Source organism: Zootoca vivipara, chromosome 8 (assembly GCF_965207765.1).
Source record: "Zootoca vivipara chromosome 8, rZooViv2.hap1.1, whole genome shotgun sequence".
Lineage (NCBI taxonomy): Eukaryota > Metazoa > Chordata > Lepidosauria > Squamata > Lacertidae > Zootoca > Zootoca vivipara.
This window is the reverse complement of record NC_142591.1, coordinates 39,435,847-39,462,375: the sequence shown is the minus strand read 5'-3', so window position 1 is coordinate 39,462,375 and position 26,529 is coordinate 39,435,847. Positions and strand designations below refer to the sequence as shown.

The window sequence follows — 26,529 nt, the reverse complement described above, 5'->3', positions numbered from 1 at the left end:
TTAAACACTGAAGTGTGTTTCATCAATTCAATACTCTGAAAACAAAAGGAATAAAATATGCTGCATGTTGAATGTGACCAGTGGCTGAACTTCATTTTCAGTTGCCAAAGGTTTCTGAAAAACTGCTACTAGCGATATATTTTTCAAAGTGAAAGCAATTGAGTAATAGTGAGCAGCTGCATCATAGTTCCAGGCAGTGGTTCAGACAATGAATAACTGAGCATTAGCTGTTCAGGTTGTAATACTTCACATGCAGAGCATTTCACTAACTGAAGCCCATTTCAACTCCTCAAAAATGATTGAGTGAAGCAGTTGACTATGAGGGGCAATTAAAATAATTCCCCTGGAAATTCAGAAGTGCACCCCCCCTCCAGCATTTAGGATAAGATTGCAGGCAGTGATTTCAATGTGACAGTGATTGCAAGGTACAAAATAAAACAGCCGCTCTTCCTGACTGTTTGCGTGCAAGTTCCTATACACACAGATGTCATAACTAACCCCAAAGGGGGTTAAAAATGTAAAGTTTTGTCCCCTTGTCCTGTACCACTTCATAGTATATTAACTGTGGTGTTTCAACCCAAGAGGGCTGATGAGACTATGCTCAATGCACTTTTTAACATAGGTAAGGTAAAGGTAGCAGACTCCTGGACAGTCAAATTTGACTATGGGGTGTGGCGCTTTCAGGCCAAGGGAGTAGTGTTTGTCTGCAGACACCTTTTATGGGTCATGTGGGCAGCATGACTGAACCGCTTCTGGTGCATGGAACACTCTGATGAGTGCCAGAGCACATGGAAAGGCTATTTACCTTTCCGCCACAGCAGTATCTATTACTCAGTACTCATGCTGGTATGCTTTCAAACTGCTGGGTTGGCAGGAGCTGGGACAGAGCAACAGGGGCTCATCCCATCACATGGATTCGAACTGCCGACCTTACGATTGGCAAGCGCAAGAGGCTCAGTGGTTTAGACCAGGTGCTTAGCAACCTACTATAAATGAGAAAATGTGAGACCCCATGAGAATCAACAAAAAATCATTATAGTCCCCATCAATTATTAATATGTACAAGTTAATATTTTTATAGTTCATTGCTGATTTGGGCGGTCCAAATGACCCAATATAGGTTCAGGAAAGTTCTCCGTTACAAACACAGATGTGTTAACCTGAATCATCATTTTATTCTTTATAACAGGTTATTAAACTCCATAAAACATGGACACACCTTTCTAGTTTCTTTTATTTTGCACTAACGATCAATCACTTAATCATGCTAGAGTGGAAAATGCCTGCTCAAGTATGCAGCAAGTAACATATGGATATAAAATCATTATATTTTCTTCATGCACTCACATGGTCTTGTTACCATGGAATGCATATTTGGGGTTTGTTGGGCAAAGCTACTGTTAGAAAAAGACAGACACAGGTTACAGAACTCCCGGATTAATATTCCTGCTTTTCAAGACCCCACAGGTTGGTGGTGGTTTAAGACAAATCTAAAGTTTCATAACACACAACCATGATCCTTTCACTAGTGCAGAGACTCAAATTTCACGAATAAGAGATTCAGTCAAAGAGTAAAGTGACCTGCCATCATTCTTTAAAACATAGACTACAGTTAATGAGTCAAAGTTGGTTTTTAATAGCCTTTCAATTTCTTATTTCCACCTGTAGGGCGTGGTGGTCTAGTGTTTAACTACACACAGCTGTGACATAAAACTTACATTTCCACAAGACATACTATTATACATTTTATTTCCATGTCTGGGCTTCTTTGCCTCAGTGTTTATATAAAGGAGTTTTTTAATATATATATGTGTGTGTCAAAGTAGATTTTATACAACCCAATGTGGAAAAAAGGGCTCTCCAATGTTGCAATGGTATCCCTATGTGTGTACAAGTAAGAGAACAGGAGCAAATATTTGTACTTGGAGGTACCCTGATAGGGTTTGTTTTAATCTACTGCGTGGTTTTTTTAAGAAGAATCATTTGGGTGATTTATATTTATTTTGCAATTACTCATGTAGTTGCATAAGGCATGAATATGAGCATTTTGTACTCATCAACATCTGAAATAATTCAGTTTAATAATCAACTTCAAGGTGACATACTGAGTGGCCAAGAATATCTTCTAAAGCTGTATCAAAAATATGCCTCAGCAGTTGATGAATGCCTTCATTCATTACAAAACGAACTTTTTCACATTATTTCACTGCTTCTTTGAACACCAGCCTACACCCCATTTCCAGTTTGAAGCAGATCCGATTACCCAATTAGTACTAATAACTAAAGAAAATATTTAATTAAAAAAGAAAAACTAAGGTAGGGGCTTTCACTTGTTGTGTCAAGTTGAGAAAATTGCCCTTCTGTTGCAACTCTCCACAGATATAAATATGGGGACACATTTTGTTAAAGTAAATGTGTACAAAGCAGATGCTAGTTTTTTTTAAAAAAAAAAAAATCATGACCACAAACCAATATTAATATAAACACAATGCTTAAGCAGCCAAGACAGTTCCAAATGTAAGATGCATGTGAAATTCTTGTACATGAAACTTCAGACTAAAACATTCTTTACAAGAGACCTCTCTGAGAGATTTATCTAAAAGTGATAATATTTTGATGGCAAGTTATATTTTAATCACTTTTTGAAATTTGTTTTAATGGCTATGGCTATGTAAAGCCCTGTGTGACCTTGCCTAGATTAAGAATGGTATATAAATATTTTAGTAAGTAAAATAAAATCTCTGTTTAAAAAAGGATGTCACTTCCCACTGTCTCTAAATATTTCTACTAAAAAAGCATTGGGCATTCAAAGATTTGTTCTATCAGAACAAAACTTCTCAATCACTTTTCAATAGTAAAAGAAATCTACCTTCCTGTTAGCATATTGCCTAGTGCCACACCTGCCCATTCTGCTATCTCATATCATCTTCCTAAAAAGCACTATGATGAGAGCTTTCAAACATGTTTTTATTAATCATGGTGTGCTGTCTGAAATGTTGGCTGAAACCTCTCATCTGTGAAAGATACCTAAGAAAGGAAGTTAATCAGATATACAGCTGCATAAAACAAAGCTAGAATGCCAAATTAGTTCCCCCACCTTCTGGCAAATGTCAAAGATGTGTCGGCACATGTATTTTGTGTCATTCCAGATAACAATACGAATGACATCATACATCCTTTTCACAACTTCCCTCTACTCCTGTCATACTAATGTTTGTACAACTTTCTGAGAGGCAAAAATAAGTGGGGTGGGGAAGAGAATTTAAGCAAGTCTTAAAAATGCAAAGAAATATACACTGTATAGCAGAAACATGTATTTTCTGTATAAAACTTATTGTTAATGAACTAAAACTAGATCTGGGTCACAGTTTCCATGCCTTGCATTACTTTTATGCTATAAACAATTTTACATTTAGCTGAGTGGGAATGTTCAGAGAAAAATGCGGAAATGAAACACTCAAGTGCTGGTGATCAGTGTCACTTAAGGGAAATATGGCCCCTAGCTCCCATACCAGCCCAGGTACACTGATAGACTGCCCACATGGTTTAGCTTTCCCGTATATTTACAAGCATGCAAGCTATGGATGTCCCAAATGTGCTGAGTCTCATTTGTATGGTTTTCAAACATCACAGAAGGAATCCAGCCATATTGGCAGACATACTTAGCCATACCCGAACTGCTATGGTTGAGCAAGTACAAGGGAAATGGCAGCTCTGAAAGGTTTGTTCAAGGAGATTCTTAGGCAGTGATCCAAGTAAACTATATGTGCTCAGGGTTCTCTTGTAAAGCTTCCCTCGCTCTTCCACAATTCTGATGGAGTTTCCTACCACCACCATGCAGCTATTAAGCTTTGGAAATAGCTGGAGAATGGTTGCCTTGAAGAAAAAAGAAGGTTGGGAGAGAAAGAATGTGAAGTACCTCTGCAGACTGAAGACTGAATTTCTTAGCATTAAAGCGCTTTATATCATATAATATAAAGCGGATTGTGGTAGGGCTGTTAAGAAATTTAGCTTAGGGTTTGGTTTGTGTAAGGCCACAGCTCATGCTGAGTAATGGGGGGCGTGTGTATGCAAATTCCTTGGATCTGATTGGTCGTTGGGGCCCCTCTTAAAGCTGCGTCCACCATTTTCTGGTCACATTTTTGCCTGGCGTTTGAATTAGAGGTCACCTGACCTCTAAATTGAGGTCTAGGATATTGGATGGTAAATATGTAGACATTTTTGATTTAGCTCCACCAGAGGAAGTGGTCCCTGAACAGGAAAAGGCCCTCGTTAGCACTAAGAAGAAAGGCAGGGAGAGAAAGGTGGAGCGGACTTTCGAGCGTTGGCTCGATTGTTATCAAGTTTTTTCCGGGGTGGTCGTAGCGGCATATCCCCGCAGGGCTCTACACCTTATCGTGTACCAGTCCATCGTAAGGTCAGCTTATAACATGGCAGGGGAAGCAGCCGCAATTGCTTATGATGAACGATTTCGTAGGCGGGCGTCAAACATTGACACCGCCCGCTTTGACAGGAAAGACTTGGACCTTTGGACCACGAAAACCCGCCGAGCAGCAAAAGGCTAAGACCCAGCCTTTTAAGGCGGCACCTAAATTGCGCTGCTGGGATTTCAATAAAGGACTGTGTCAGCGCCCGCGGTGTATTTATGCGCACACTTGTGACCGGTGTGGCGGTAGCCACCCGGCTGTTAACTGCTATGCGGGCCGGCGGCCCTTTCGTGGGGGTCGGGGAGGATTCAGGCAGGCACCAAGGGGTTCCGCCCCTGCCCTCCCCGCTCCCCCCGCAGCTTCCACATCAAAGTGAATTGCTTCGGTTAGCTTTTTCTCCCATTAAGTTACCGGCCCTTAAACACTGGTTAGCCTCCTATCCCAATATTGAGGCGGCTGCATATCTTCGGGATGGTTTCTCCTTCGGGTTCCGGATTCCGATAGGTTCGGTTCCCCTGGCTAGGAATCCTAGGAACCAGAAGTCGGTGAGAGAGATGCACGAGGTCGCAAGGCGGAAGGTTAATAAAGAAATAGCCCTCCAGCGCATGGCTGGTCCTTTTGCGTCTCCGCCTTTTCCCAATCTGCATCTCTCTCCCTTGGGAATCGTCCCCAAGAAGGCTCCGGGTGAGTTTCGGCTCATTCATAATTTGTCTCACCCTAGGGACACGTCCGTGAACGACGTGATCCCTCCGGAGCTTTGTACGGTCAAATACGCTTCTCTCGACCAGGCAATTAAAATGATCAGAAAGTTTGGGCCGGGGGCCTTGTTGGCAAAATGTGATATCGAATCGGCTTTCCGATTATTACCAATTCATCCACATGATTTTTGGTTGCTGGGCTTTCAGTTTGAAGGCGCCTATTATTTTGATAAGGCCATGCCAATGGGCTGCTCCGTAGCCTGTGCGGCCTTCGAGTGCTTTAGTACGTTTTTGGAATGGGCCCTTCGCACGAAGACCGGATTAACAGGGGTCACTCATTATTTGGATGATTTTTTAATGGTTTCTGCGGCCGATACGGGTGACTGCGTCACCCTGCTACAGGCCTTTAACGACCTTACCAATGAGCTGGGCGTGCCCCTCGCAGCGGATAAGACTGAAGGCCCAGCTACCAGGCTCACGTACCTGGGTATCCTTCTGGATACCGTTAACCAGACTTCCAGCTTACCTATGGAGAAGATCACCACGCTTCGACGGGTGATAGAGGAAATGCTGGTGCCGGAAAAAGTGACGCTTCGCCAGCTGCAATCGTTGCTGGGTCACTTTAATTTTGCCTGTAAAGTTGTGTCACCCGGTCGCCCCTTTTGTGCGCGTTTGAACAAACGCACCGTTGGCCTGCGTCGGCCTCATCACCGGGTGCGCTTATCGCAGGGTGAGAAGGCTGACATGAGGATGTGGCTGGTATTCCTGGAGGAATACAATGGGGTATCCTTGTGGCAGGATGTTTTAAACCTGCACAACGATTTCCAAGTGCACTCCGATGCGGCGGGTTCCCTGGGATTTGGTTTGTTTTGGAATGGCAGGTGGTGCGCTCAAAGATGGCCCCCTGCTTGGCGGGACACTGAAATCACGCGGGATTTAACTTTTCTTGAGTTCTTTCCTATAGCAGTTGCAGTCCATATTTGGGTTGACGACTTCAAGGACCGCCGCGTATGCTTTTGGTCAGATAACCAGGCTGTGGTGACTGTCCTTGCGAAACAATCTTCTAAGTCAACTCGGGTATCGGCTCTGCTGCGGGCATTCGTGCTGCAGTGCCTGCGTTTTAACATTATTTTCTCTGCGCGTTTTGTCCCGGGCGTGGCCAACGATATAGCTGACGCTTTGTCACGATTTCAGATGGAGCGCTTCAGGTCCCTGGTTCCAGACGCACAACATCAGCCGGAGATTTTCCCAGATCGTCTTTGGAACCTTGGCAGCTGCTAGTCTTGCAGGGAGTAGCTGCTTCTGTTTCCCCCTCTACCCTGCGGGCTTATCAAAAAGCTTGGACTGACTTTTTAACTTTTCGCAGTCAGTCGCTCGCGGTGGAGGGAGCGGCCCGCCCCTCTTCTTCCCAGGTGCTTCAATATTTGGCACACCTGTTTCACCTGGGAAGGGCTGCCAGGACCATAAAGCTCCAGTCTGCGGCCATTTCATTTTTCTCGAAATTGTTTTTTAATAGGGACCCTTGCGCCAAATTTGTGGTGCGTAAGGCCATGGAGGGATGGGGCAGGCTTTGTCCTCCCCGTTCCCCTACCAGGAACCCGATTTCTTTTGACCTTCTCACTAAAATGAGATTGAAGCTTAGGGTGGTGTGTTGGTCTAAATATGAGGCCCGTTTGTTTTCGGCCGCCTTCTCAGTGGCCTTTTTTGGCGCTTTGAGAATTGGTGAAATTGTAGGGGGTCAGATGCGTCAGGGGGTGCCAGGGGGTTTGCTACTCCAGGACATACGTCTGTCACCAACGGAATTGTTAATCACGATTCGGAGTTCCAAGACCGACCAGGCTGGTAAAGGAGCAGTAATGCGACTGCCTGCTACGGGGCAGACGGGCCCCTGCCCGGTTAAGGACGTAGCCAAATTCTTGGCGGAAAGGCCAGCTGGGGAGGGCCCCTTGTTTGTGCATCAGGATGGTAACCCGATGACTAGGCTGCAATTTACTAGAGTTATGAGGAAGGTGATAGCGGCATGCGGTTGCGTGGCCGCTAATTACGCTCCTCATTCCTTTCGCATTGGGGCCGCCACTACGGCGGCCCACTGGGGTCTTTCGGTTGATGCTATTAAGGATTTGGGCAGGTGGAAATCTGCAGCGTATAGATCTTATGTTCGGAAGCGCTCCTAACTTTGTCGTTTGTTTTCCAATGTTTTTCCAGGGCTCGCGGACGTGCACATATGGATGGTGGGACATTCCATAGTCCATTGGGCAGGCCTTCGCGCTGGCCAAACGCCATTGGGTCCTCGACTTGGCCTTCCATCCAACATCCAAGTGACCTGGATGGGCAAGAGGGGCATGCGCTGGGGGGAGCTTCTCCCTTTGCTGCGGCGCAAAGCCCTCTTGCTCGGGTGCCCGTCCGCCCTGGTGATCCAGCTGGGAGAAAATGACATCCCCGCTGTGGACCCGTTATCTCTTCGCCTGGCTATCCTACGAGATTTGTTGGAGATAAGGACTTGGTTCCCTGATACCGTCGTTTTTTGGTCCCAAATGTTGCAGAGGATGCAATGGCGGGGTGATATTCCTCCTCTGGCTGGGGAAAGAGCTAGGAAGAGGGTTAACAGCGCAGCATCCAAACGGGTGTACGAAATCGGGGGGAGTTTGATTCGTCATCCCGAAATTAATGTTAGAGCCCCGCTTTTATATCGGGATGATGGGGTTCACTTATCCCCTGATGGGTATGACATTTGGCTGCGTGATGTGTCTGAGGGTTTAAAAAGTTGGTTAGGTCTCTGAGTGTTGGCGGCAAGCCAGGGCTGGCTTGATTGGCGGTTAGGCTTTTGGTTGGTTAATCGGTTGGTAGAGGGGGTGGCACACGGATGCCTACCCTCACCTCCGTTTGCTCCATATAGAAGTATTCCGTTAAAGGAATCTCGGGGCTTACACTCTTGTCCTTACCATCCCGCCATTGGTGGGAATGGTGGGCCCAATTTTAAGAGCAAGAGCCTTGAGGAACATTCTTGGTGAAGGTGAGGAGGGAATGACTGGGCGCAGCCACCTCCTCACTCCCAGGTATGTTTACTTGACTTCCATGCGGAAGTCGGAGCAGGAACTGTCCAAGCGGACAGTGGTGAGTCCTGTCCTATGGTGACAGCTGATGTGAGTCCTGCCACGTGGGCAGATGAGGTGAGTCCTGTCCAATGGTGACAGCTGATGTGAGTCCTGCCACGTGGGGCAGATGAGGTGAGTCCTGTCCTAAGGGGACAGCTGATTGAGTCCTGTCCTGGATGGACAGATGGGGATAGTCCTTCTTTAGGAAGGACGAGTGAATAACCAAAAGCCTAAGCCAACACTCGGATTAAAATTGTGTATTTAATAAAGTTGTGGCCCTAAATTATTTGCCAAAAACCAAACCATAATTCTGTTGTCAGTTGTGAGTTATTTAAGGTAATTTTCTGGGAAGCCTCGACACACAAAGCGCTTTATATCATATAATATAAAGCGGATTGTGGTAGGGCTGTTAAGAAATTTAGCTTAGGGTTTGGTTTGTGTAAGGCCACAGCTCATGCTGAGTTATGGGGGGCGTGTGTATGCAAATTCCTTGGATCTGATTGGTCGTTGGGGCCCCTCTTAAAGCTGCGTCCACCATTTTCTGGTCACATTTTTGCCTGGCGTTTGAACCCCTCCCACCCGCCCTTTCTTTCTTGCAGGTTAGCACGACATTGCTATTGCCTTCGGGGCCGCCTGTATTCAGGGGTCAGTAGGAATTTTTCCAATTGGCTGATTGGCTGTGCCTCTTGGTTTTCGCCTACTGCGCTAGCAAATTGTCACAACTTGTTAGGTTGGCGGTTAGGCTTTTGGTTGGTTAATCGGTTGGTAGAGGGGGTGGCACACGGATGCCTACCCTCACCTCCGTTTGCTCCATATAGAAGTATTCCGTTAAAGGAATCTCGGGGCTTACACTCTTGTCCTTACCATCCCGCCATTGGTGGGAATGGTGGGCCCAATTTTAAGAGCAAGAGCCTTGAGGAACATTCTTGGTGAAGGTGAGGAGGGAATGACTGGGCGCAGCCACCTCCTCACTCCCAGGTATGTTTACTTGACTTCCATGCGGAAGTCGGAGCAGGAACTGTCCAAGCGGACAGTGGTGAGTCCTGTCCTATGGTGACAGCTGATGTGAGTCCTGCCACGTGGGCAGATGAGGTGAGTCCTGTCCAATGGTGACAGCTGATGTGAGTCCTGCCACGTGGGGCAGATGAGGTGAGTCCTGTCCTAAGGGGACAGCTGATTGAGTCCTGTCCTGGATGGACAGATGGGGATAGTCCTTCTTTAGGAAGGACGAGTGAATAACCAAAAGCCTAAGCCAACACTCGGATTAAAATTGTGTATTTAATAAAGTTGTGGCCCTAAATTATTTGCCAAAAACCAAACCATAATTCTGTTGTCAGTTGTGAGTTATTTAAGGTAATTTTCTGGGAAGCCTCGACACACAAATGGAATCTGGAGGATGCATAGGTAGTCCTAGTAGTAAAATGACTTTTTAAAGAGCATTCACTCTCTTCTTGAAAAACCTTGTGTATTTGGTTAACGAAAGGCATACAAATAGCACCCAAAACAACAACAGCTAGCCAGTGGTCAGGCACAACAACATGTTCTGAAACATCTGCTGTATACTGTTTACATCTTCCACAAGGTAAACATGACAAACAAGATGAGAGACTTAGCTGAGTTTTCAAGCATTTAGGGGATGTGTTTAGATATTCTTTCCACCAGCCTCACCTCTTACATTTGTCATGTTTACATATCTTGTACTTACAGCATATCCCAATCATGGTGATGATGGTAGGGTCTGAACACCTGCTACCATCCCCTGCAAATCCAAGCAATCTCACTGCGACCTCCTAAACCCTAACCCACTCTGCTTTTCTTCCTCCAAGCTTTCCTGGCGGTGGGTCAGTTCTGGCATGACATTTTCACTAGAGGTTTCAGAGTGAGGCCTCTCTCTATGGTGCAATCAGCATTGCTGTAGCATGCATGCCCAAGGAGTCCTGGGATATGCAGTATATTTATCAGGATGCCTGGGGTGCTAAAGGATTGGCTTTCCTCATATAGGCCCAATGGAGGGCTAAGATAATTAGATGAGGCCTAGCTGATAGTACCACAACCTGTTGTCGCCTGGCAGCAGTGTTTTTTCCCTGGATGCGACTGCAATTGCATAAGGGGAATGCCCGCAATGGGCTTAAAGGTAAAGGTAAAGGGGCCCCTGACCATCAGGTCCAGTCGTGTCTGACTCTAGGGTTGCGGCGCTCATCTCGCTCTATAGGCCGAGGGAGCCAGCGTTTGTCCGCAGACAGCTTCCGGGTCATGTGGCCAGCATGACAAAGCTGCTTCTGCCGAACCAGAGCAGCGCACGGAAACGCCGTTTACCTTCCCGCCGGAGCGGTCCCTATTTATCTACTTGCACTTTGATGTGCTTTCGAACTGCTAGGTGGGCAGGAGCTGGGACCGAGCAACGGGAGCTCACCCTGTTGCAGGGATTCGAACCGCCGACCTTCTGATCAGCAAGCCCTAGACTCTGTAGTTTAACCCACAGCGTCACCTGGGTCCCTAGGTAAGTTTATTATCTGCACTGAGTACAAACAGCCTCAACTGCTAGACTATTAGCATTTATTTAAAAGGCATACATCACATTCCCAAGCCCATACTCCCAGCAAGTTCATACTTCTGGCTCTGTGACATCTACACTGGCTTGGTCATGTGCACAGAATGGAAGAAGGTAGGACCCCCAAGGACATGGTCTATGGGGAGCTGGTTTCAGGCACTAGGCCTGTTGGCAGACCAACTCTATATTACAAAGATGTCTGCAAATGTGACATGAAGGATAGCAACAGTGCCTAGAGTGCCTGGAGAAGGTCAGGTTGTATATCTACAGCAGTGACCAGAGGAGGAATGACCTCTGGGAGGACTGCAGAGAGAAGAAATGCCATGATGCAAACTTATATACCTTCGTCTGCCCCACCTGCAATAAAACATGTATCTCCTGCATCAGTCTTTATAGCAGGTGCTATATAACAGGCGCTATAACTCTCCAACAGTTTGACTTTACCCCTGAAGGCACATTCTTCCATAGTCTCCTGAGACAGATGGATACCGACACCACAGTTGTATTGTACCATCAATATTAGTATTGTCGCTACTGAACAAGCAGAAGCAAACACAGTCTGCAAATAGTGAGCTATTCATTACATGTCAAAATAACGGCCCTTGAGTTTTGCTAGTACAGTGGTACCTCGACTTACGAAGGCGATCCGTTCCGCAGCGCTCTTCATAAGTCGAAACCTTTGGATGTCGAAGCGCCCATTTTGCGCTTTGCGCATGCGCAGACCACGCGTGCCGCTTCGGCGCAGAACGCGCGCGGGGCAAAAATACTTCCGGGTTTGCCGACTTCAGAAGTCAAAACCTTCGGAAGTTGAGGCATTCGGAAGTCAAAGTACCACTGTATTAATTTTTCCCCTTAAACCCTAACGAGACACTTTTTCTGCTGCCAGATGAATTACAATAGTTTGATACGTTATTCTTCTGGGAACTCCTACATCCAAGCTGGTGCCAAACATATTGCTCTGCTTGCCTTTGGACCACATCAGTGATGCCGAGGGGGGGCGAGGTCTTGTTATCTGGGCGGCCCAGGACCTCCATACACACTGTCTAGGCTTCCACCCCAGGGAGGTCAATTAGTTGCTGCTAACACAGCAGTTTGACTAACAACAAATGCACTTGTTTCTGAGTAACTCACTAAGCCAGCAGAAATCAATTAAATAATAATAATTGCTGCCTATGAGGCAATAAGTGTTTACAATTTCTCTGAGTTGTCTTCTGAGAAGAGAGTCAATAATGCTGTTGTAGTTGCAGAATTTGACGAGGACTCTCTGCCAAAGAGTAATGAGACAGTAGTAAAAGTATTTTGAGCTCTGTATTAGAGACCACTATATTGGACTACTACCATAATGTACGTGAGGCTACCCTTGAAAGGAATGTTTGAAAAATCCAGTTACAAATTCTTATATGGAACTCTTCCCACCCCTCCAGGAGTTTCAAATATTGTTTTTTAAATGTTTGAACTTTTGGAGTTTCTGCCCTTTAATTAAAATTCATGATATTTGGTTAATCAGCATCATTATCAAACCTTTTATTGGCATCACATATAAACAGAAATTTGGTTAATGTACAAATCCAAAAGTATAAAATTTCCGTATGGTTTAATATTCTCTAACAGTGTGGCAAGGATAAATATCTGTGCTTGTTTCCCAGTACAAGACATATCACTCCTTATAGAAGATATCATATTGTTTCAGTAATGGTTTCTTATACTAAAGCAGAGTGTGGAAGCACGCATTCTTTATCTCTAAACAGGAGGTTTTGGGGAAAGCACACTTCGATGAAATTAGTCCTCACCAGCAACCACGGAGCACACAAATATAGGATCAAGAGCAGGTAAAACCACACTTCCTGTTAACAGTTGTAATACAACACTTATATAAAAACAGTCTGCAAGAAATCCCCCAAAGGGAATAAACATTTCTATAAGCAACAGAGCAGACCTTATAGTATCTGGTTACATTCCAGTGGCAACAGAAATGCGTTACAAGAAGATACTCCTCCTTCCTTTTATGCAGGAAACATCCACTGCTCCTTGTTTTAGACAGTTGGCAGTTTAAAGCAGCTTTCTTTCAGATAGTTTTTTGGGTGTTCTGATTGTTGGTTCTGAGCAAAGTGTAATAATGGAAAAGAAATTTGTTATTTTTTTTGCACCAGACCAGCCTAATTAGGCATTCCTCAACTTGCTCTGAGGATCTATCAGTCGGATTATGTACTTCCTGATTTTGCAATAGCATCTCAGTCCTAAAATATTATTTTACACTTTAAATTGAATACTAAACATAGATTTTAGGACAGAATAAGCCTCATAGTAATCTGGTAAACCGGGTTCACTTCTCTGCTTCTCCACATGCAGCTGCTGGGTGACCTTGGGCTAGTCACACTTCTTTGAAGTCTCTCAGCCTCACTCACCTCACAGAGTGTTTGTTGTGGGGGAGGAAGGGAAAGGAGAATGTTATGTATTAGTGTATATAGTTTTCCCTCAGGTCCTCAGGTCCTTGACAGTTGTTTTAGGAGGGAACTTTAGGAGGGAACTTTGAATTATGTTTGATACATTGTTTGAGCCAGCCTCTATAAAAGCAGGCCAGCTCGGCAATGCAGTTCAGTTCTGTTCTGGCTTCCGAATAAAGAGCTTCTTGAAGAACCGCTGTGTTGTCTACCCACTATTTAACACTGGCGACGAGGATGGGATTGAAGGACAGCAGAGCACAGACAGAATCGGACATGCAATGAGCTGATCACTGAGCTAAATCACTGAGCTGAATCACTGAGCAGAACCAATTCAGAGCTGACCGTTCCGGCTTAGAGCACTGTGTTCCATCCATCGCCCTCCACGTCAGCATCGGAATCATGGCTTCATTTGTGCCTCTACCGCTGTTCGCACCAGCCTCTGAATCACGGGACATGCTCCAAGAGAAGCTCCGTACCCACTACGCACCCAAGCCGTCTAAAAATGCTGCCCACCATGCCTTCTACCACAGGAACCAGGCCGAGGGGGAGTCCATCAGCAATTACATCGCTGCTCACAGGAAGGCCGCTCTACATTGTGAGTTCCGGGACCTTGCCAACGCCCTGATGGATCGAGTCGTCTGCGGAATCCGGAACATCCGTCTGTAGCAGCGCCTCCTCGCCAAGCCAGACCTCACGCTACAGAAGGCCATGGAGGAGGCCGCAGCCACAGAAGCTGCTGAACTCTCCGCCCAGGAGATCCACAAGGCCAGCAGCCCACACTCCACTAAGAAGCCAGCTCTAACAGAAGGCAAGGCTCAATCTACTCCTCCCTCACAAGCGGCAGAAATGGATCCTAGCCAAGCCACATCAGAGGTTCAGCAGGGCCCCCCAGAGACTAGAGCCACTGCTGTGCCTGACCATACACCGAGTCCGCACATGGTGGTTCCTTCGGCAGTCACGTAGACAGGAAACTTGGACTCACCACCAACATCGGTGGTGCCACAGGCTCAGCAGGAATCGGCCAACCCCCTGGACACTGGTACTGGCCCTCGGCGTTCCACCAGGGTCACCAAGCGGCCATTCTACTTACGGGACTATGTCAGTAACTGCACTTGAAACGTTGCATTGTAAATAGAAGCTATGTACCTTGAAACTGTTATGCTCTTGTACCTAATTGAAACCATTACGAATGTAACTAATACCTTTTCTCGGTGGGGAGGGGTGTTATGTATTAATGTATATAGTTTTCCCTCAGGTCCTCAGGTCCTTGACAGTTGTTTTAGGAGGGAACTTTAGGAGGGAACTTTGAATTATGTTTGATACATTGTTTGAGCCAGCCTCTATAAAAGCAGGCTGGCTCGGCAATGCAGTTCAGTTCTGTTCTGGCTTCCGAATAAAGAGCTTCTTGAAGAACCGCTGTGTTGTCTACCCACTCAGTCCTAAAATATTATTTTACACTTTAAATTGAATACTAAACATAGATTTTAGGACAGAATAAGCCTCATAGTAATCTGGTGAACCGGGTTCACTTCTCTGCTTCTCCACATGCAGCTGCTGGGTGACCTTGGGCTAGTCACACTTCTTTGAAGTCTCTCAGCCTCACTCACCTCACAGAGTGTTTGTTGTGGGGGAGGAAGGGAAAGGAGAATGTTAGCCGCTTTGAGATTCCTTAGGGTAGTGATAAAGCGCGATATCATATCCAAACTCCTCCTCCTCCTCCTCCTCCTCCTCCTCCTCCTCCTCCTCCTCCTTCTCCTCCTCCTCCTCCTCCTCCTCCTCCTCCTCCTCCTCCTCTTATCACTTCTGGGGATTCTCCTAACCCTCCAGAGCAGATTTACAGTGCACATGGACAGAGGAGAAGGTGAGGAAGTTCTATTGCACAGCAAAAACTCCTTGCACTAGCAGAACTGTTCAGTATCTCTTTTTCCGATTATCTCTTTCCACACAACTTTCATGCTTTTGTTCACCACTCATTTTATCCATTTCCCTGATTTGTCATTCAACATGTAACCCTTTAATTTTCCTCTGCTTTCAATATTCTCTCCTTTCTGTAGTTCACACACTATCCTTAAAACTATATATTAACCAAGGAATCCAAGTGTTGCAATTATTATTCATTCCTTTGCAAGACTGACATGCAAATGGAATACAGTATACTGGCAAATGTACACACACACACACACACACACACACACACACACACACACACATGCATCTTACCCCTAAATAAACTTTGACTGACATTTACATTGGGTGATATTTCATGTTTGTCAGAGGAGATCCACTAAAAGAAATGGACCTGTCCATTGATTTCAAGGGTCTACTCAGAGTATCACTTAGTTGGACACATCACCCATTATATTAACACTTGACAAAAGGAAAAGCTTATCTCCAAATTATTTCTTATAATGTGATTGAAATGATATCCCTATAACAGCAATGATGTAAAGAAAGGAAAATTATGTTCATTTTCTTATTTGTAAGATAAATAAGTATACATAGAAGCCATTCATAGTACATATTGATAATCTTTTTAAAAAATGTGTTTGCATAAAAATATATATAGTGACGGGTCATTTATTTAGGAATTTGCTGGTTGACTGTTTATAAACTGAAAAACGATTTTAATGGTTACATCCTTTTAGTATATTTTAAAAAATAATATAACAAGTTTTATATAGGTCTATTTAACTGTCAAAACAAAATCAGGCTAATTTTAGATTGGACAGCTTTCTTTTCTTCTAAGAAAATTTTTGAAATAGACTGCAGCTTTGAAAGATTTTGTATGATTCATTATTCTGTACTTACCTATAAAGTTTTCAATCCACTTAGTTTATAAGAATGATGCTTAATATTAAATCCAAACAATATATAATTTAGAAAGCCAGAGATGTGTTACAAATCTAAGCATTTTGAGACACATTACTTTTTTTCTGTTGATGGATAATCCTTAATGGTTTAAAAGAAAACAAGATTTCCTTCAAAGGAATCTATATTTCTAAATAGCTGGACTGAGTTTACTCAACTGTCAGAAGAGTAGGGCACCAATAGTTCATGTTTTCCTTGCTAGTTAACCAAATGTTAAAACTGAATGCAGTCAAGCTCTATTTATGTTTACATTTACCTTTTTAAAAACAGATTTAAAATTTCAGTGGTAACTAGACAGCATGTTTCCCATTCTTTCTGCACTTCCATCTTCCATTCTATTAGCTAAGAGACCATGCAGTCTACAATGTACCTTAATATCCAAAAGGTTACAAAACAACTTTTTGAGGGTCAATGTCAACAGGAGCTGGGAAACATCTGTTTCAGAATTAATCATTCCTCTAGAACAAGAGTGAAATTGTATCTGATCATCCAAATGGCGATGGGGTAACACTCGGTCAGCCTTCCCCAGCATGTCATCTTCCATATGTTTTGGACTACAGTTATCATCATGTCTTAACACTGGGATAAATTTTTAAAAAACCGGAGGGCACAAAGCAGCGAAGACAGGAACTAGGCAACAAATGTAAAATAGGGCAAGGCAACTTGTAGAAGAGGCCAAAGGGCACCATGCACAACCTAGAGACTTTTGGGAAGAAATACCATGTGCTGGTGTTTATCTGACAATGGTAGAAAACTGCAAGCCAAACATATGATTATGTCTTGACATAAACTCTACAGAAACAGCAGGGACGAACATACAGTGAAGGCATGGAGTCAAACAAACTGGAAATCTCAAAACAATTGTTGTAAGTGGCAACAACAGACCCTAAAATTCTTACCTTCCATGTTCCGGACTGCAGAATCCGGGACCGGCAGCCATTTGACACCGGATGTTGCGTCAATGTAACTTCCGGTGTCGCTTTGCCCTTCTATGGGCACCCAAAATGGCCGCCGCCGGCTCCGAAAGTCGCTTGTACGCATGTCAGGAAGTCCGCCGACGCAACTTCCGGTGTCACTCCACCCATCTATGGGCACCAAAATGGCCGCCGCCAACACCGGAAGTCACGTCTATGCACTTCCGGACATGCGTAGATGCGACTTTTGAAGCTGGCAGCGGCCATTTTTGGTGCCCATAGAAATCGGAAAGGAAAAAAATGGCCACCGGCAGGAGAAAATAACGGAGAAAAACGGGAGACGAAGTGATACGGGGGACCACCGGGAAAAGGTAAGTAAAAAAGGGGTTTTCCCAGGGGAAACGGGAGACTTGGCAGCTATGTAAAATTTCATATGGAGAATACACTATCAGGTGATCTTTCTATGGAGAAAGGAATCAGAGGAATATCAAAGGTAATTATGCTTTAATAGCAGGTAACTTCCAATAACCATACACTGGATAAATGCATATTCTAGTCATGACAAAGAGGCAAATATTATAGGCACCCTAAATGACTGTCCCCCTAGAACATGTTGTCATGGAACTTACTGCAGAAGTGTGGCCCCTGTCTACCAAAAGGAAAGCAGTTATGCTCAGTTTCAACAGGTTCTGTAGAAGAAGTCTCCAACTACACATAGCTATTTTCTACACATAGTAGAAAACAAAATAAAACAAGGAAGTGAAAGAAATGCATCTTGAGAGCTTTGAAAAACTTAATTTTGTTTACAAATTACATAGCCGTAATCCTAAAGAAAGCACTTTCCTGAAGCAGAATTACGACAAATCCTAGCAACCATGACAACAAAACCACTATTGCTAATAGTCACAATATCCTTCCTACATAAAGAGCTGTGAAGAACATTGGAAAAATAAAAAGGATACTCACAGTTATAATCAGGTTTAATACTTTTACCAGCTTCAAGGCTGTTTATTGTGATTTGAAATATGATGTGCAGAAGCAGAAATGTTAGACTCATGAAGCACAAGGATTTTAGTAACCGGCCTGTATGCCCTAAAAGACACAAAACACAATTCAACACTAGTTAATGTGACAAAAAACATTGGCATACATAAAACTGCAAGAAGTGCTAAAATATTTATGCATATAAAATGTATTGTAAAAGTGGATGAAGCAAAAAAAAAAGCACAAACAAGAAATACTTCCAACAACGTTCCAATCAGTGTGGTCTTCACAGTTCTAGCACCCTGTTCCACCAAAGTTAAACATTATATATATATATATATATATATATATATATATATATATATATATATAATGGGATAAATTTAGGCTATATGAGTATCATGCCTTCTTCAAATTCAATTAAATATTGAGTAAAACATTTATTTTGATGATACACAAAACACACATTTGTTTCTATATGTTAATAAAAATGTGATTACACATACATTTATTTTTCCTTTCTGCAGATAATACATGATAACAAATCTTTAAGCCTGCCTTTTCCCATTCCTTATGATAATGTACTGATTCAAAAAAGAATAATTAATATGAATCTAAGAGGTATCTTCTTTCTTTCTTGAGAAGGAAGCTCGGATAAAATTTGTAGCAAAAAACGCACGATTTAAAAAAACAACTAGATTCAGAAATCCAAACAGAACAGGAGCTAAATAAGAGGAAAAAGCCTATTCACTCTAAACCTTTTGCAGGACTTCCTGTTTTTTTAGAGCTTTTCGTGCCCAGAATAGTATTAGAAGCTGCATCCTCTGCATCAATAGACAATTCCACCCTTCAAGCCAGTTACACTCTCTAACTCATAAGTTGGCCTAAGCAAATTACCCATTTTGTTAACAAAATATTATGTCAGACAGGACTTGCAGCATAACCATTCTCATTATTTCCAGAGGACTGTTTTCAAAATTCAAAACATAAAAACAGCAAACTTGTCATGTATCTACTTCTAATCAAGTAAGGCACATGAATGAAATAAAATCTAGGGGTAATACAGTGGTACCTTGGGTTACAGACACCTCGGGTTACAGACTCCGCTAACCTGTAAGCAGTACCTCGGGTTAAGAACTTTACCTCAGGATGAGAACAGAAATCACGGCACCACACCACGACGGCGGCAGGAGGCTCCATTAGCTAAAGTGGTACCACAGGTTAAGAACAGTTTCAGGTTAAGAACGGACCTCCAGAATGAATTAAGTCCTTAACCAGAGGAACCACTGTACAGTCATACCTCGACATCCGAACGATTCGCCTTCCAAAGGTTTTGACTTCCGAAGTCGACAACCCCAGAAGTCTTTCCCCCGCACATGCGTTCTGCGCCAAGCGGCGCGTGCTGTTGGCGCATGCGCAGAAGCAGCACTTCAACATCCAAAGACTTCGACTTATGAAAATGGCCGCGGAACGGATCATCTTCGTAAGTCGAGGTACCACTGTATAATGCATGATTATCACTGGATGACATCATAGCATGAACCCATTAGTATGTGAACTGCAAAATTGGTTTTCCTGCAAACCTCACAGCCCTATGTCTCAATCATTTAGGGCCCCCAAAGCCTTTCTACCTCCACCAGAGCAGGTGGAGGCAGGCAGGTACAGGCCAGAAACAAAATATGGTGGATAACACAGAGAACTTTACTCTAGGCCCATGCTCTGTGGTTTGGTGCTGCTGACTGGAGAGGCTGCAACCTAGAGACTGGGCAGCATGGCTGACTGCTCTTGACACAAGTTGGCAGAAGCTGTGAGAGAAGCAAGGAAAGACACCCTGGAGATGTAATTCTGTGAAATCTATTCCTCTCCATGTAATTCCAAGTGTATAGAGATGTAAAATAAATCATATATTTTAAAAAGCTACAACCTCTGCTGTGCCCTGAATTCACAATGGAAACATGACCCTGGGTGAGTGCCTGGAATCCCTGGAATCCTGCTACCACCTAGCAAAGACTGACGAGGAAATTTTAGAATAAAGAAGCATTGCTGTTAGATCCAATATGGTATTCTTAAACCTAACCCTTGATGATGTCCGATATAGTCACTGGGTGTGTAGTGTCATTATATCGCTTAGTCACAAAGGTAACAATGGGCTAAATTGCATCTGTGCAGAATCAGGGGTATCCAGTTACTGTTCTGCTTTCGTTGTAGAGAGACAATAGTTGTTTAGCTTCCTTATAGATTATTCTCTATGCCTTCAATGATAGCAGATTTGCCTCTCTTCTTCAGGCCGAACCAGGGTGGATTTGATTTAAATCAAACTGATTTAAATCACGATTTAAATCACGATTTAAATCACTAGTCAGTAAGGCTTGATTTAAATCATAGTTGATTTAAATCATAAAGACTAATTCTTGCTGGTATAACATTATTATGCAAGTAGATGAAGATTTTTAGAATAACAACTTTTCATATTAGTTTTTTTATCCCCAGTTTAATAGGTTAATCATTCATATTTGGACAACTTTACTGTTGTACTTAGGAAGGAGAAAAATAATCATTACCTTAATAATAACAAGTTAAATAGATTTATTCAACTGAAACAATAACATTTCAGCAAATGTTATTTGCTTAAACAAACATCCATGTTTGTTAACTAATTTGGCTAAACAAAAACAATATATATATATTTTAAGAAACTTAGACTGTCAGCCCAGTCTACACATGAAAAACTTAAATACTGTCCAAACAATCAGAAAAATATTGTTTCTATTCTATTCACTGAACTTCTTGAAACTTAGCACTGAAGGGGTTGTTTCTGTATTCATAGGTTTGTAGAACAATAGGATTAAGGTCTTTTTCTCAACTCTGTTCATGTTTTAACATTTTTGCTGTGAAGAAGAGGCATGTGATCTCTGTTGAGTCAAATTCAGTTTTGAGAACTGCAAAAGTAAACCAAGCACCTGTGATAATATCTTGTAGGCAGAGAAACTGCCCAATAATCTTACAAAAACCTCTGGAAGAGGTGAATGGATTAATGGAATTTATTTACCCCCAAAATTAAACATATACAGTACAACCTTATACTACATAATTAAAAAAACTAATCTTTATTTCATGATGGAATAACCTTTGGATGGTAATATGTTTTCCTCAAAAAGCATTTTATTTAAAAAAAATCCAATTTAAATCAAAAAAATCGATTTAAATCAAAAAAATCCGATTTAAATCAAAAAAAATCCGATTTAAATCAAAAAAATCCGATTTTTTTGATTTTTTTAAAAAAATCATTGATTTTTATCCACCCTGGGCCGAACCAAGCAGACAAACTCCAGAAATGTGTGTAAAGTCAACATGGAAGTACATGACATTGCTACAGATGACAACCAACGTTTTCAGTTCAAATATTAGTTAACATTATAAACAGGAAGTAAAAGTTCAGCAGACGGTGCCATATTCTTCACTGATGCTATGTTTCGAACAACAATAGACAGGCTCTTACTGGCACTCACAAAGGATATCATACTTTATTCTACATAATGTAAGACGGGAAATGATATATATACTTACATAATGTGGCTTGCAATCCTATGAACTCTTGCCTGAGATAAAGCCCCTTACCTGGGATAAAGCAATTATGATCATGATTGTAGCAGCTGGAGAAACTGCAGATATGATCATATGAATGGGTGCCAACTGCCTCTGTAAATTCTGTGGTTTTTTACTGTGCCATTATTTAGATGCATAGATGATCATATGAAGAAAATAAGTGGGGCCTACATATAAGCAGAACAGTGTCAACATAAAACTCCCACCCTTGCTAATTATGTCTTTATTCATTATTGTTGTTAATTCATCAGTCTGTTGAGGAGCTGCTACATTGGCATTCTATATTCACAAAGTATTCATACTTTCAACACTTAAAGATAAACATAACAATGTTTGACAGAATAAAAGCTCGCGGTAATTCTAAACACGTGTCAGAACCTTGACACATAAAAACAAAAGCACTGCTAGAATTGTTGGCATCCGTCTGTTCTGAGAGACAATCGAGTGTGCCTCCGGGAGTGAAGTCAAACCACTACTTTTGCAGCAGCAGAGTGACTTCTCTGGAACACAAGCCTGAGCAGTGTCTATGGAGGTCCTGGGATAATAAGATCCCCCTCTTGGAAACAACTCCTCCCCCACCAACATTTTGGTGGAGATACCACATGTTCCCTCTAACAGCAAACTCAGGAGGTTGAGTGCTGACAGGATTCGAGTCAAAACAGGGCCACTAAGAAACAAAAGGTGCCTATCAACATATTCAGGAAAACTATTGTGTTACACAGAAGTACAAAATATTTTGTTTTAAAAACTCACACAAGACAACAAATCAAAATCTCAGGAAAAAAGGTCAATGAACTTCTGGATCCATAGTTTTCAGATGGAAAAGAAAAACTGGTGTACAGAATGGCAAAAAGGAGAAGAACGAATGACTTACATGTTTGAATTTAAAATTTGAATTATATAGAATAGGCTTCATGGGATAGATGCACAAAGACATAAATCTCTTGGAAGTTACTGGGCTTGATGACCTTGTTGTCTCCTGCTTTAATTATAAAATAACCAGTTACCACAGTATGGTCATACTATTGCTTGGCATTCAACTCTGAACATAGACATTAAATGCTAAATTAAGGAAAGCAGTGAGATGGCTGGAGGTAAGAAGAGCAAACAAGACTGGCATTATGCTTTCTATTTCAAAGGAACAGATGAAGCAGAAGAACTCAATGTGGTAAAAGCACTATTAAGTATTCCTGCTGGTTGCCTCCGCAGACACAAATGAATTGGCAAGAAAACTTTTTCTGCTAATAAAAAGTATCCCATGGGCATTCTGGGAAATCCTGGCACTGCCACATTTCTATCTCGATGGCCTGCTTCACTGGGTTTTACTACAATGAGTAAAGAATCAATGCCTTGTAGACAGCTTGCTTCCCAGCAGACACAGAAGTGGGTGGTGCTATATCCTGTCCCCAGGGGATCTTCAGATTCTAATGGAGATAGCTGTACAGCCAAACTGAATTTCTGGACATAATGCTTAGAGAACAGCAGTGATTAAGCACATACACTACTCCCACCCAACAACACAACACTCACAAAAGAATATGACCAAGACAGCAAACAGAATAATTGCATATGCCAGAACATACGACCATGGGATCTGGATCAAATGCCATCAGATTTCAGGATATTTGGCATCACCAAGATGTGTCTGTATCAGGAAGCAAGGGACCCAGAATCTTTTAAATGGGTCAAAGAGAGAATATATTCAATACACAATGCACATTAACTTCTTTGAACTCATAATCAGGAGAAGGTTTCTAATAGAGCAGGAAACACCAGTTCATGAAAGGCCCAGCAGGGCAGCAGATGCAAAATATGCAAGACATGTTTTCCCAACAATAATTAATTATACCTATTCAGGCCCTGTGCATGCTAAACACAGCGTGGTGTATTGAGACAATGCAGAATATTCTCTAAACCTACCAATGCAAGGAAACAAAGACCACAAATTAACCTGAATACTTTGGTCAATAATTTACCATCTGTGTGTGATCAGTTCTCCCAGAATAACTAATCTATGGCATCTTACCCTTGTATGGAGCCAGACACAACAAGTTACAATCCGGCTCATGCACTAGTCAATCACACAAGATTTTGGTGATGAACTACAACCTTCACTTGAGTTCTAGTTACAGGTGAGAGTTCCGCTTCCGCTCGCAGGAATGGCTGACCCTTTTTCCATCCCTCCGACCTTCATGAGGAACTTGGCGGTTGCTAGGGGAGTAAATGGCAACCTCCCCACCTCTCCGGGGGTTACGGAGAGGGGCCGCAGGCCCGCAGATGCCCCTAAACCCACCCCGAATGTTCAAGGGGGGGGCAGGGCTGAAAGCACTTATGGAGGAGCGGAACTTCCCGGACGCCTACCTGTGTAGCGGGATCTCCATGATTAAAGAAGATAATTGGGCTTAAATTCATGGACTCGCTTCAAAAAGGAAGGGCAGAAGCTCTGTTTATTGCCAAGGAATTTTCGCTGCTGAGCGTGAGGAGTGAGGGAGTATATCATCGGCAAGAAAGATTGATTGGGACGCCACAAGAAGGGAAGTGAGTCTTTTTTATTTTTTCCATACACTCTACGAGTTATTTCATACCTTCCCGGACGTGATGTCCTGTTTGTTTGGAACAAATGAGAAATGGAACCTAACTGTGTGAGTTGGACTTTATAAAACTATTGATATTATATGGTCAGAAGCTGTAAAATTGTTGAAGAGAGGGCCCCCCCTCCAACTGGACAATCGGAGTGCGGCTGGAAGCGTTTGGATTTATGAGGTGTGACGCACTTGGAATTTGAACAGCGATCTGAAGTTAAGTTCAGCTATAGGGCAAGGAGAACTATAAATTTATTAAGAGTCTGTACATAATGTGACAGCTGTGCCTATGCCTGGAAAAGCTGTAAATTTTACTATGATCGTTTGTAAAAAAAACGTTGAGAAGAAAACGAAAGTGATCTGAGCTTTTTAAGATGGCGCTGTTTGGTGTTGAAAGACTGACGCAAGAGGAAAGCACTCCAGACAAAGAGGATTCATGGGGATTTATGGGGAGGCCGGACTGACTAAAACTCACACAGGAGAATGAATATATGGGAAATCTCGTTTGATGCTTATTTCAGCAGCGGTGGAAAAATTGGATGAAAGAAGAAAATATTTTAGTGACTGCAGGGGAAGATCAGGATTATCATGGATTTTGAGTGACTATTTGGACTTTAGAACAAAGACGGCAGTAGACAGTTGCGAGAAAACCCCAATTTTTGAAGCATGGGAACTCCAAAATTTAATATGATTTGGCATAATATTCGGTTTAATTGATATGGATTTGTATAATTTGGAATAATGAATGTGATATAGTTGTTTTTTAATTGGAAAATTAATAAAAATAGATTATAAAAAAAGAGTTCTAGTTACAGGTAGGTAGCCATGTTGGTCTGCCATAGTCGAAACAAAATTTTAAAAATCCTTCCAGTAGCACCTTAGAGACCAACTAAGTTTGTCTTTGGTATGAACTTTTGTGTGCATGCACACTTCTTCAGATACCTGAAGAAGGTATCTGAAGAAGTGTGCATATCTGAAGAAGGTATCCAAAGAAGTGTGCATGCATACGAAAGCTAATGACAAACTTAGTTGGTGTCTAAGGTGCTACTGGAAGGATTTTTTAAATTTTGCTTCAACCTTCACTTGAGTCAGTGCTGGTCATTTGTTCAGTATTTTATGACCCTATAATCTTATTCCCCCCCACAAAAATATAGTCCGGCCCACCACATGCTCTGAGGGACGGTGGACTGGCCCACGGCTGAAAAAGGTTGCTGACCCCTGCTTTACATTAACGTGAAGGACCAGAAGAACAATGACATGGGCAACCTACAGAAGAGTTTCAGACATGAAGTAAGTTTTCAGGAGCTCTCTGCATTTTAACAAGCAGAATCACTGAGGGAATAGTTGACAGGTAGTCAAGAAACAGAGGATGGACATAACTCAATAAGATTTTTTTTTTTTGCCTTCCAGGATGTCAAACATTAGCCATATTTTGTTTGAGAAGAGGATTTGAATAAATAAATATGCTACATTTGCTCCTGCTTTCTCCAACCATTTATTTTCTATTTAGTATTTTAAATTACCTTAATAATATAGGATGTTATCCAATTAACTTATTACAGCTGCACAAGATTTCTTCTCTCCCCATGTGTTTCTCACACCCTCCCCAAATCTGCTCCAGAGGGTTGGGACTGAGGAGAACCCACAGAACTGGTCATCAGTACTTCTGTCCTTTCTGAATTACGTCTTAGTTTGTTACCTCACATCCAATCCATCACTGCATCCAGACACTGATTAAGGACAGATTTATTGGCATTAGTTGGAAAAAAAGAAACAGAGTTGGGTGCCATTAGTATATTACTGACATAGCATTCCAGAACACTAGATGACCCAGGAGTTTCATGTAGATGTTAAGTGCCATGAGGGAAAGAGCAGAACCCTGCAGGGTTGAAACTATAGTCTCCCAGTGCCACCTTCTGGAATGTCCTACCATAAAGGACAAAAGTACTGCAGCAGAATATTCCTACTCTCATACCAGCCAAATATTCCAGAGCAGCATGGATAAGACTAAAAAATGTTGATTAGAGTATCAGCAGAAATACACTTTAAACAAAAAACAACAATTTTTGGCCAACAGGAAGCGCCTCCAGTTTCCCCCAACAATGCAGCCACAGACAATAAAGATGGTGTTTCTTGGGCAGAAATAGCAGCATCTAATCTATCTTTCCATATGCTACATACCAATCCATTCATATTTTCTATATCTCCAGTTTAAAAATTAAATCATTCTAAATAATATTTGTTATCTATAAAGCACCTCCAAAGAACAGGTTTTATAAAACAATTGAGCTGAAAGGAAGAGCTTTAACAATCTAAAAAAGGGTTTAACAATCTAAAAAGAGAAGACACTACAGAAAAAG

General features: G+C 42.5%; 1 protein-coding gene across 10 annotated transcripts in view; it reads right to left on the bottom strand.

The window, feature by feature from the left end:
• Positions 1–26,529, bottom strand: part of PIEZO2 (piezo type mechanosensitive ion channel component 2) — a 221,849-nt gene that overhangs the window by 131,772 nt on the left and 63,548 nt on the right. For all 10 annotated transcript variants that reach the window (XM_088675321.1, XM_088675325.1, XM_035124928.3 and 7 more), the window contains exon 3: positions 17,964–18,089. In XM_088675321.1, the coding sequence (XP_088531447.1) occupies positions 17,964–18,089 (126 nt within the window). The remainder of the gene's footprint in view (positions 1–17,963; positions 18,090–26,529) is intronic.